This window comes from Antechinus flavipes, chromosome 3 (assembly GCF_016432865.1).
Source record: "Antechinus flavipes isolate AdamAnt ecotype Samford, QLD, Australia chromosome 3, AdamAnt_v2, whole genome shotgun sequence".
NCBI lineage: Eukaryota > Metazoa > Chordata > Mammalia > Dasyuromorphia > Dasyuridae > Antechinus > Antechinus flavipes.
Window position 1 is genome coordinate 236590078 of NC_067400.1, and position 12410 is coordinate 236602487.

Below are 12410 nucleotides of genomic sequence, written 5' to 3' on the forward strand. Positions count from 1 at the left end.
GGTTCTTAGTGTAGGATTGTTTTATTCAATTATATCTTTAAAAAAGTAATGAATAGATACTAAATGACATTCTCTAATCCCTGTTAAGGAACAATCTATGCTAACTTTTAGATGTTAAGTATAATATAATTTTCTTCTGACATTTGTCTCTTTAGATTCTATGGATTTTAAGGTGAGGAAAGGGAAAATGAATTTAAAAGTTCTCTAAAGTGTGATAACAAACCTTCAGCTACCTTAATAAAGATAGCCAGAAAACCAACTGCCTTTTCAGAAAACTATGCATAGTTAAGCTATATAGGGAAGAAAGAAAGAAAAAGAGAACTATCTCTTGGCTTCTCACTGAGAATGGATATACCGATTATAAAGTTCTAGACAAAGACATCCTGAAATAAGAAAGGTACACTTGAACCAGAAGTGACGATTACCCATAAGGGTAATCTTATATACAAACAATAGAAGAGATGCTATTTTAATATTCAATTTTCCTAAACTACATTTACTTCTGTTCACTTTTCCACATTCTAAAATTACTCTCTCCCTTCATACGAAATACCAAAGAGAACCAAAAAAAGCTTCCTTATCTCATACCAAATACCATAGAGAAACTATACCATTAAAGAAAAACTCCACAATCATACTACCAAACAATTAAGAAACAATCCAAACAGTTGAATATCACAGCACAACAATCTATTCAAAAGAAATCTAAAAGAATTCCTAGAATTATTTTGCCTGATGATGTTACACTCTTACATAGAGATCCATTTGAAACACTTAGAAAATATAGAAAATACATGAATAAATACATTGCCTAGTATTTTTATGAAACATCCAAAGATGACTACCATCAACAAAAAAGGCTACTACCAGGGTATAAGGCTGCTCAAGTTATCCAACTACTTTCCTGTTTGTTTCCTCTTAAGATTAACTGCTTAGTTTTCAAAATGAATTCAAAATTTTACTCCTAAAAAGCAACAAGGCCAAAACACTAAGAAAAGAGCATACCCTATTCCGTTTATAGAAATTTAAGTTCATAATTAATCTAATTTCTAAACACACTATAAGTATCAATCAGAAAGGCACCAAAGCTAAAACAAGAATACAAGAAGTTTTCCACATACCAAGTGAAAAGCCTATACTTACTGCTAAATGCATTCATATATTAGCTCTTTGACAGAAATTTCATTTAGAAAGAAAAAATAAATAACAAAAATGCCTTTTAAAAAATATATGGTTCATTAATATCTACAACCAAAAAGTCTCAAAGCACTTAATACTGCCACTTGGTTATATAACATTTCCATCCTACAACAAGAAAATATTATACACATTTGTCACAAGAAATAATTTCATAAATGACAGTTATGAAGATAACCTAACCCATAATGCTAGTACTTTTAATTGTATGGGTAAAAAAAATTCATACCTCTGGACAAGTTTAAGCCTAACTAAAAAAAAAAATTAAAATTTTAAACTATTCTCTCATTTCCTTGAAAAATGCTTTTAACAACTTCAAATTATTTTTCTATCTTTTCTGTGATATAAATCAAACAACTTATGTTACAAACTTTAAAAAAAGTCATTTTTGCAAAATTAAATTTTTTCATGCTGAGTAGAAAGCAAACTAATTCCAGTTTTAAAAATGTGTTTCACTTTTCCAGAGAAATAAAAATTCATAAATTAATATACTATCATTTCTGACAAATATTTCGTATAGGTTACTCACTTATTTTTGTCAGATACTACTTTGTTCTGAAATGTTAGACTTGATTTAAAAAAAAAAATCATCTGAATACAATTGTCCTTAATTTGTGTTCTTACATTTCAACCAAAACATTATCAAAAAATACAACATAATTCTTCAGCAGCAGCACAGTAACTTCAAAGTGGGCTTATGATCTGTACCTGCTTTGCCTTTCAGTATTTTATTCTGGTAATACTGCCATTCCAGCTGGGGATTAGCTCCAGGGCGTAAGGGTGCCCTTCCTGTACCTCTGTTACTTGTAACAGCTACTGGCTTTCCTGAAGATGAAAAAAAATTAATTATTTATAAATTATGCAAATTTTCCTTTAAAATGTTCAATATGCTAAAAGGAAAAACCTATAAAGGTGTTTTAAAATAGCATACTTGAGTTTTATATTTTATATATATTCAAACTGTTCAACAAATATTTGTTAAGTGACTACTCTGTGCTAGATAACTGTGCTATGTTGGACAAATACAAGAAATGAAATAACTACTGCCAATGAGCTTGAATTCTACATTATGTAGAAGAAAATAGCAAATCACTGACAAAACAATGATTTAATAAGAATGTTTTTAGGAATTAAAATTCCATATGTAACAGAGCAATATGATGAAGGAATGAATAACATAAAAAAGGATCACATTTGAGACCTTCTGTTTTATGCTAAAGGGAATGCCACTATATGAGCAGGGATCATCTTTTGATCCCCCCATTTTACCAATATATCCAAATGATTAAGTATTATGAAGTTATATTATTTTTACATGCTATTTTGTCTTCTAAGTGGTAAAAAGAAAGTTAATCACAATATTCTTAAACAACAGCATGGAATACTCACTAATATTTTATATGACAAAGCACACCAGAACCTTTATTTATGGGCCAACTTTAGCTATTTTAACATTTCAGATTTCATCTCTAGTGTTTGGCTGGAACAATATGTATTGTACAATTCTAATGAAGGGAATGATTTCAGAGAAACCTGAAAAGACCTGGATAACCTGATACAGAATAAAATGAGCAAAACTAAAAAAAAAATTTATACTGCATACTGACAGTGTAAAAATTTTCAAAAACTTAAGAACGCCAATCAAGTCAGGTATCAGAAGACTGATAATGAAGATGGCTATCTAATATGCACACTGAAACACATTTTTTGAATATAGCCAGTATGTTCATTCATTTTCCTTAACTACACATTTGTTATAAGATTTTTGTGTCCTTTAGGGGGGAAGGGACATTAGGGATGGCAGACATAAATTCTTATTAATGTTTTTGAAATATTTAAAAGTTTAAAATATTAAAAGTTAGTCAAATCCTGTTTAACAAAAGTTGCAAAAGCCTCTTAGCTATGAAGGTTTGACTAGTTATAACTATTTATAACTGTTATAACAAAATCTGACTATCTGAGAGTCTAATTACTTATACTCCAAATATCATTTTCCAGGTTTTATTGTATTAATCCAACATAGCATACCTCTTAAATACAGGCTACACTCCCTTCCTATGAACAAAATATCCATAACACGATAACATAACAAATCCAGAAACAGGTCTTATTCTAGCTAAGAAATGTGACAAGTAAAATCCAAATTTCCATCATTTCCTTTTCTGCCAAAAAGGAAAGGTACCCACGGTATGTGAGCAACTTCTATTCCCTGCACACCTTTCTTGAGGGAAAAAAAACCACACACACACACACATACACACACGCACACACGCACACAAAGAAACCAAGTTGGAAACTAAAATATTGGGAAAAAGAAGTCAGAGGAAACATACAATTAAAAATTATCTCACTAGTCAAGTATTTTTAACAATGAGCCAACCAAGAATACTTACCTTTGAGATCTGGTCTATTTCGGATACCCACTGACACAAAGAAGCAATCCATATCAACATGCATTATACAGCTCTGATGTCTGGATGGATTCAATACAGACATATTGCCTATAATTAAATAAAAAAATTTTTTATCTAATTTTATAGTGTCAAAAAACTTATCTACTAAATAAAAGAGTCTAAAAATTCAATGAGTTGTTAAACAAGACTCACAATGAAAAATTTTCCAGCCTCAAAAATTAAAGCCTTTTTATTTGTCAAAAATAAAGATCCAGCAGAGGCATAGCCCAGAGAAGGAAGAAAAGGCTAGCTTCAAGACCTTTGACACACACTGGCGTTGTGACCCTGAGAAAGGCACAAAACCTCTTAGTGTTCTAGGCAATTTTTAAAGACCATTAGAATCCAAAAAAAGTGCCAACTCGACTTTCATGGAGAGTTTACTCATCCAAGAATTCCTTATGCCCATGAAATCATGCCAGATTCTGTCTCAGTTTAAACAATAGGTTAGATGTCAAAACATGAGAAAAAAGTTTCTTTTTAGTACAATCCCTAAATATTATTTGTATTTTCTTAATTTATATTGTATAATCTTACTATAGCTAATTGAGTAAAATTATGTATCTATCTAGAGAGAAAATATTTAAATTTCACAAAAGTTAACATATTAATATTCACAAATAGATTTTTTTAAAAAGATTCAAAATTTAAAGTTTCATAATACATGTCATTGTATAAGGTTCAATAAGTCAACAATTATCTACTAAATATGTCAGTGTATGAAGCATAAATGTTATTAGCTCTGACACTTCATCAAGGAATGGAGGCAAACTTGAATTATCTGACAATGTGCGAGTTGCAGGAGGAAAAAGACAAAGCAAAATAGATTCTGTCAAGCTAAAAAGTCTTCATGTATAAGAAACAATCTAGAGCCAGCCAAAGGAAATTTAACGGAAGCTCATCTTCAACAGAACGGCTACTGGATGATGAATTTTTAACCCATAAAACCTATCCATACAAAGTAAAAAAGTGCCAATTTCCTCTATTTTTTTTTTCAATCACAAAACTAAATTATAACATCCCCCTTAATCTTTCAAATTTAAAATGAGTAAAAAAGACCAAGGCAATGTGAGGATCTATCATAATTCTATTCTGAAATATTTCAAATATTAAAAAGCATGTGGTTTAAGTAGAATAAGGAAGGAAAAGGCAGAGAACAGCGATTAATTAAAAGCAGCTCCATTAATTAAAACCAAATAGTGTCCTATAACAGAAGACAAGATGAATTTTTCCAAAACCCTTTATTTATGAATCTTGTTACCTTTCTATAATTTATAGTTAAGGGCATGACTTTCTCTCTATGGAATATAAATACTAAGTAAAAAATAAAATGAAAATTATAAAGAATTTAGCTATTATATTTCTAACTGAAAAAAAGTTAATCCTTAAAAGTTCTCTATAGATACAAGTACCTTTTAAAAAGCTGCTATAATATATTGGATTTAACATATTTCTACTATGTTTAACATATACTGGACTACTTGCTATTTGGGGGAGGGAATAAAGGATGGGGGGGGATTGGAATACAAGCTTCTGCAAGGGTTAATGTTGAAGAATTATCCATGCATATGTTTTGAAAAATAAAAAGCTTTAATAAAACAAAACAAAACAAAAAAAGCTGCTATATATCAAACTAGTTTTCTAAGTTCCTTTAAATTCATTCAGATTCTAATTTTCATGCCTAACAATTTATATAGTTTTTATATGGGATCAATATCATTCTTATATGTACATGTACCATATTTTATGCAGACCAGAACCTAAAACTTGTTCAATAAATTTATGTGTAAATAACTTCTCAAAATTCAAACTGTTAAAATTACCAGGCAACTCTTATATTTCTGTTTTAATTTACATTAAATTTTAAAAGGCTATTTTAACAATTGATAACAATTATGCTTTTCATATTCCTAATTATTTCTACCATGAATTATATGACCTGATGATCTTGTACATCTTAATCAGGTATGATATTGCAGCTTCCATATGAGAACAAATTATCAAATGTTATCCTTTAAGAAAAAAAGGTCTTCAACAAGTATCTACCTGCATCAGTTATTATAAGGGCAGACCTGCTTGCTTTCATTTTTTTTAATTTTTCCCTTCCTGGAAAGACACCACTACTTTGTCTCTGTAAGGTGTTAACAAACTCAGTCAATTCACACTTCCACATTGATATGTGATGCAGTCTTGAATGAGAATAAAAGTCTGAAATAAAATTGCAGTCTGAAGGTTTGGACAGCACTGAGGAAGCTGCCTTGCTAACAGCAGGTACTGAAGAAGTGCTTTTTGTGCTTGAAGGCCCCTGAACAGTGGAGTGGTGAGCACCATTTATTTTAGTATGACTGTGCAAAGGTGACGATGAGAATGAATTACTCATAGTCCTGTGTGGATTCCACAAAATGTCTATGTTTCTGTTGCTTTGATGCAACTGCTGCATAGGGCAGTCTCTAAAATCAATGTTGCCTTTTTCAGTCTTCTCCTCAGACAAAGGGCCTGGAGAAAGCCTGTCTGCAACACTGTTGCCCGAGGGCACCAAGCAATCCTTAGTCTTTAAGGCACCATTAGAGCTGAGAGTATGTCCATTGAGAACTGCAGTATTGTCTCCAGGATGCTGAATTCCATTTTGTTTCTTTCCAGGAAAAATCTGCTCCAGCTCCATAAGCGTAAAATCATCACTTGTATCTTCTTCATTCCAACTGTTCATTCCATTGATTTTGATCTCATTTTCTGTCTCATACTTCTTGATTATCTGATTTCTAAAATGGAAATAGAAAATTACTAAAAAGGATTTCATACTTTTTTCTCATTGATATAAACCACTGCATCTTCTTGTGCATATCATGTAGTAAGTGACCCTGGACAAATCACTAAGCTTCCCTACCTGTAAAATGAGGATAAAAATGATAGCATGACCAACCTCAAACAGTTTGTATTGAGAAAAACTTTGTAAACTTTAAAGGATAATATAAATATTAAACTTTTTTTTAAAATGAATTATTTTGTTCCTTGTGATAAATTGAAAATAATTTTTTCAAGGAATAAGCAGTAGGCAAGGTAAATAAAGAAATTTTACATCATTAACATAGCTTTTAAGGAAATTTATTCTAATGAAATCCAATTGAAAAAAAGCTGGGAGACTTTTATAGGGCAAGAGATAAGGAAGAAAAGCATTGATTCTAAACATGCAAAAGGAATTATAATGTCCTGTACACTAAATAGCAAGTAAAAAACTAGAAAATGCATGAGAGGAAGGGAATAATTGGAAGTCAGTCTGGAAAAACAGGTTTGGTATCAGATTAAAAAGGCTTTTAAATGCCAAGGAACGAGATAATATGGATGGAAGCCATAGAACTTCTTGAGTGAGAGAATGATAAGATTATGATGTACAATGTTTTAGAAATATCTATTTAACAGGCAGGTTAACAAAGATTGGAGAAGATGCAGAAGATGATCCATCATCAGGATGTTCATCAAGAGGAAAGAAGAACCTGAAGGGTGATGAGTAGTGGTGGTGGTGATGGTGTGAAGGGAAAAGAGAGATAAGATAACTATTTTGGAGACAATTCCTAAACCTGAAATGCTCTCCATTCTTTCTTCCCATTGTCTTAAGGCTGATTTATACTTATTTTTTCAATATTCAGACCATATGTCATTTTTTTTCTGTGAGGTTTTTCCTGAACTCTCCACTGATCACTCATTTAATTTCATTAACACTCTGTCTTCTCATGGCTACACTCTACTCTGTATTATCTCTTATTTCTTTCATTTCCTAAAAAAAGCAATCTGAAGGAAGAGAGTGGGCTCTGGTAAGAGAGGCCCTAGGCCCAATACCAACACTGTTGACCATTTGTGTGGCCTTGATGGGCTCATTTCCCTTCTCAAAACTTCAATTTACTCACCTGCATATCAAATAAGGAGGTTAGATTAGATGAGATCTACAACTCTAAATCTATAATCCTGGTAAATTACTTAAAGTTTACTTACCAAAACATAATTATGGACCTTGGAACATAGTAAGACATACTATATAGTATATTTAATATTAATTTCTCAACATCTGTAATATGCATTTGTAGACAACAGAAACATGCTCTCATTTGTGTACACACACACTCTTTCTCTCTCTCTCCCTCTTACACACACAAATGTAAAGGAAGTGATTGTTTATGTATTTCCATTTAATTGATCAATTAAGTACAGAACCAAAAGGGTCCAGTGATTGGTCTAAATTCATAACTTTTTTCAAAAGTGATTTAAGAAAATCTTCATTATTATCTTGTTTTGTTTTCTATGAAAACATACTGTAAATTTTTAAAAATCTGGCTATCCCATATTTAATATGAATCTTTCAACATAATTCTTTAAAACTGCTAACTCATAAAAATATCCAGATTCTATGTTTTCATTTGATTACTTTTGGACAGTTAGCACCATATCTATAGTACACATTAGGAACCAAAACCATACACTACTACTGGCAGACCCCAGATTTGTGCAGTGCTGGTAGTCTAGAAACACTTACACCCTGTTGTTGAGCTCTATCGCTATATTGCTTGGACCTGGCATGGGATCCTCAGGCTTGCATATGGGATTAAAGTTGAGACTTTTCTGAACACTGGACTGCTTGGTATAGAGTTGATATGGAATGTATGACAAGAGACGGCCAGCTTTAATACTGAAATAAAAAAGAAGCAAAAGTTAAGTCTAATATTTGGCAAATTAATATATTTTATAAAATCTGAGAGGCATTTTATCACTTGCTTTTGTTATGACACAGTTCTTTATTTTCTGTGTCTCAGACTGTACAGTGTTACCATAACACATATCATAATGTGCTACCCATACAAAAATACAATTTACTTTACTTTTAAAAAAGTAGGATGATCTGAAAAGAGAAGTTACAAAGTGGACTAGAAAAAAAAAATTTGAGTAAAAATTATGCCAGTGGTTTAAAGGATTTCAATCTTTATAGCTTCAATACTATGTTTGAAAAGAAGGATAAAGACAATATGAAAGAAAGCATTTTCCATTCCTCAAATACTACATCATGAAATGTTCTCAGAAAAAGGTATGGATCCTCAATTTTTACATTTTGTGAGAGATGTTTTATTCATTCCATAAATGTATTTATTAAGTATGTCCTTAAATGCAAATGCAATGTAATAGATATTCTCAAAATTAAAAACATGTTAAAAAGACAACTGCCACTCTTTAAAAAGCTGACAATCTAATAGGATAATGCTATTTTAACATTTAAAATCACAGGGAAAAGTCTAATATGTCACACATGTATATTCTTTAAAACTCCCACCACATTAAGATGTTCAATAAATATTATCATTATTAAATGTCTCACTAATGTCTCAAAATGCTGTGAGACTTCCTTAACACAGAAACTGCCTGATGATTTTTCTCTACATTTTAGCAATTAAATTTACTCTGAGGAGATACTAGTCAACTCTAAAGAGTCTGACAATAAAAGTAATACACTGAAATTTCAATGTAGAGTTTTATTGTTTTTTAAACCTTTGATCCATTTCAAATTTGATGATAGCCAAATATTTACAATATCAAGAATCAAAAATAGGCCCCATAAGAAATATATAACTTCAATGACTTTTCAACAATCTAAAGAGATATCTCAGGGAAAAAATTGATTTTAAAATTCCAAATTACAACATGGGTGTCAGTTGCAAAACTAATTACTCATATACTACTATCACCCTAAAAATCTAGTTATTCGTTTGTTTCCTGTGGTGCTCCTTCAAACATCATCTGTTTTTTTTTTTCCCACACAACTATGAAGCAGACCTGAAAACTCATGCAGTTTCAGTCTACCCTTTTATGGTATACAAGGGACACATGGTGAACAAGATTCAAGGGATACAAGAGGCATTCTGAAACATCTTAAAATGGCAGAATTGGGCTAAAATGAAATGAAACAAAGTATTTCTTTAAGCCATGTTTATCTTTCTTTGACTTAATTATTTTACCCCTGGAATAAATAAATTGCTAAGGATATTTTCAATGATAGAAGACAAGTATCTGACAGTTTCCCTAGCATACAATGATAAATATCATATTTCATACATATGAGTTCTCAATCCGATTTTTATAAGTCTTCATGAAATGAGACAAGCAATTTAAATTCCCTGTTGTAACACAAGATAAATGGCTTCAGAGATGACAAGTTCCCCCTCCTCGCCCAAAGTCTAAAATTATAACAGTTAAAAGAAATTATTAACTTGAAGTCAGAATAGTAAAGTACCACTCATACTGACCACCATTCCTGATGACAATTTTAATATTTTATCTCTGGACAAAAGCATCTGAGAAATCATCTTTATAAATCATGTTTTCAAAAAACATTTTTGTTTAGGGATTACTTTTTTATCCTCTTCAGAAGGACTTTAGAAAGGTTACTTTAAGACAATTCAGTACATTAAAATGAAAATTTATAGAAAAGATAAGGGAACTAATTACAAAGAGATTCTTTACAAAAATAATTTACCAGAACACAAGTTTTCCTAGAATCAAGATATCTTTTGATTTATATAAAAATTATATAAACACTATTATTCAGAAACATTTAAACTCTTATTGTCATCTATCCTGACAAGACTTAATTCGGGTTTTATTCTACCAAATTCTACCAAAACAAATCTGTATTTATGCCAATTCCAAGTAAATAAGTAAACAGTGGATAGAATGCTAGGCATGGAAATATTAAGTCCTGGACTCAAAATTGGTCCCAAATGCTTATTAACTGTATGTCCCAGGGCAAGTCACTTAACTTTTACTTTATATCTTTTAACTGTTTCCTTCATCTGTAAAACAGGAATAATAACATCTACTCCCCTTCCCCCCGCAAAAAAAAAAAAAAAATTGTTGTGAGGATCAAATGAAATGATATTTGCTTGGCAAACTTTAAAGTGCTATATAATTCTACTTTATTGTTATTATTATTTCCATTACTTATCTATCAACTATTGATGAAACTTTACTCAAACAAATACAACCAAATTTAGGAAAACTTTACAAAAGCAAGACACAAGTAAAAATCCCATTATGGCAATAATTACCATTCCAAAGCCTATTTCCTATTGTTAAAGAACTAACCTACAGTAATAATGTTTTCTTTAGAAAAAAATAATAGCATAAAAAGAATCCTTTCACAAACTGTAACAAAAGAACCTAATTTAATACTAAAAGATCTGAACTATTCACCTATCTTATTCCATAGCAAACCTCAATTAATTTTTATGGCACAATATCCTTACTTCCATCTCCCCATAATTCTATTGTCAAATGAATTCTGAAACCAACTATCAAAGCACAAAGAAGTTAAGAAGGGAGAAATATATGTTGTGAATGTGTGGAGCCATCTCCCCCTTTCTTATGTAGATTTAAACAGTTCATAATTTCTTTTTTAAGAAGCCAGGATTAGATATCTGTTTGATTTCTACCTCCTGAAGGTCGTGAATAGCTTTAGAATTGTTGTTGGGAAACAAACTAAAAAGGACCAAAGTGTAATAGTTGGCAAGTTAGAATGTCAATGACATAAGACATGTCTGTCTTTATTTTTGGAGATATACACCCCAATGCAATAAAAAACATCTAGGATAAGAAGACAGGAAAACTCCATCACATAACAAATTACAGTTGATGTTTTATATTGGTTACATTAAAATACCATAAAATCAAAGATACCTGAAACCACAAAGGGCTGAAAGAGCTCAAAATTCCAACTTTCAGGAGAGATCATAAATAAAAGACAAACAATAAAACATCACCATCAATATGCCAAGTATATTTGTAAAATATCAAAAAGCAAAAGTAGACAGGAAAAGATACTTTCCTGTTAGCCATAGCATGCTAAAAATTAATTGTCCTATAAAGGATATATTATCTATTTATTATGAAAGAATATCCAATCTACATTTATAAAAATATAGAAACAGCTTTCATACTTCAACTTTTAAGTAATCTGTACTTAAAAAAAAAAAATCCTGTATACTGGTTTTCTTATTAAAACATGCAAGATAACCATGGTCCCATAATTAAACTCTAGTTTAACAAACTATTCAATTATCAGTTTCTAAATCTGTAACTAAGTAACCACCCACATTATTGGAAGTGATAAGTTGTTTTCCAAACTACATAGTGAAAGACTCAAATTGCATAAGAGGAGTTTGGCTTACCTTTCCACAATCCATTCAGGTCTAATAACTTTTTCACCTTTTAATTCTCTTATTTTGGCATTAGTAAGATTTGTGGCAATAATATGTGTTGTTTTGGATCTGGAATAATATACATGGTACTGGCCTCCATGTAATATCATTAACTTCCTCAATTCTTCGGCAGAAGGATCTGTAAAATTAAGATAAAAAAATTACACATACATACACACACACACACACACACACAAATAGAGAAATAGACAGCTATGTAATGAGTTTCAAGAAAAGCTTTCATTCAGGCTATCCTAAAAAAGGCTAACACAAAATTGAAGGATAAAGCAGAATGCACAGGCTCAGTCCAAACAAAACAAAGTAATTTCTACCATGTGGTGCTTACCATAGCAAAGATCTATTACTAATGATATAAACAACTTTTCTTGAAATTTATTCTTAGTGTAGCAAGTTCAAACTGAATAAACCAAATATACTGATATAAATTATGATTGAAAAAATTAGGATCCTAACAAACTTTCCTGTGAAGAATGTCTAACCAATTCAATAGGTCAAGGCTTCAAGATAA

The 12410-nt window shown here is 30.9% G+C and overlaps 1 protein-coding gene across 2 annotated transcripts in view; it reads right to left on the reverse strand.

Moving 5' to 3' along the window:
• Window positions 1–12410, reverse strand: part of REV1 (REV1 DNA directed polymerase) — a 105578-nt gene that overhangs the window by 38316 nt on the left and 54852 nt on the right. For both annotated transcript variants that reach the window (XM_051984716.1, XM_051984715.1), the window contains exons 4-8: window positions 11852–12020; window positions 8173–8325; window positions 5694–6406; window positions 3591–3698; window positions 1906–2022 (exon numbers count right to left, since the gene is read on the reverse strand). In XM_051984716.1, the coding sequence (XP_051840676.1) occupies window positions 1906–2022; window positions 3591–3698; window positions 5694–6406; window positions 8173–8325; window positions 11852–12020 (1260 nt within the window). The remainder of the gene's footprint in view (window positions 1–1905; window positions 2023–3590; window positions 3699–5693; window positions 6407–8172; window positions 8326–11851; window positions 12021–12410) is intronic.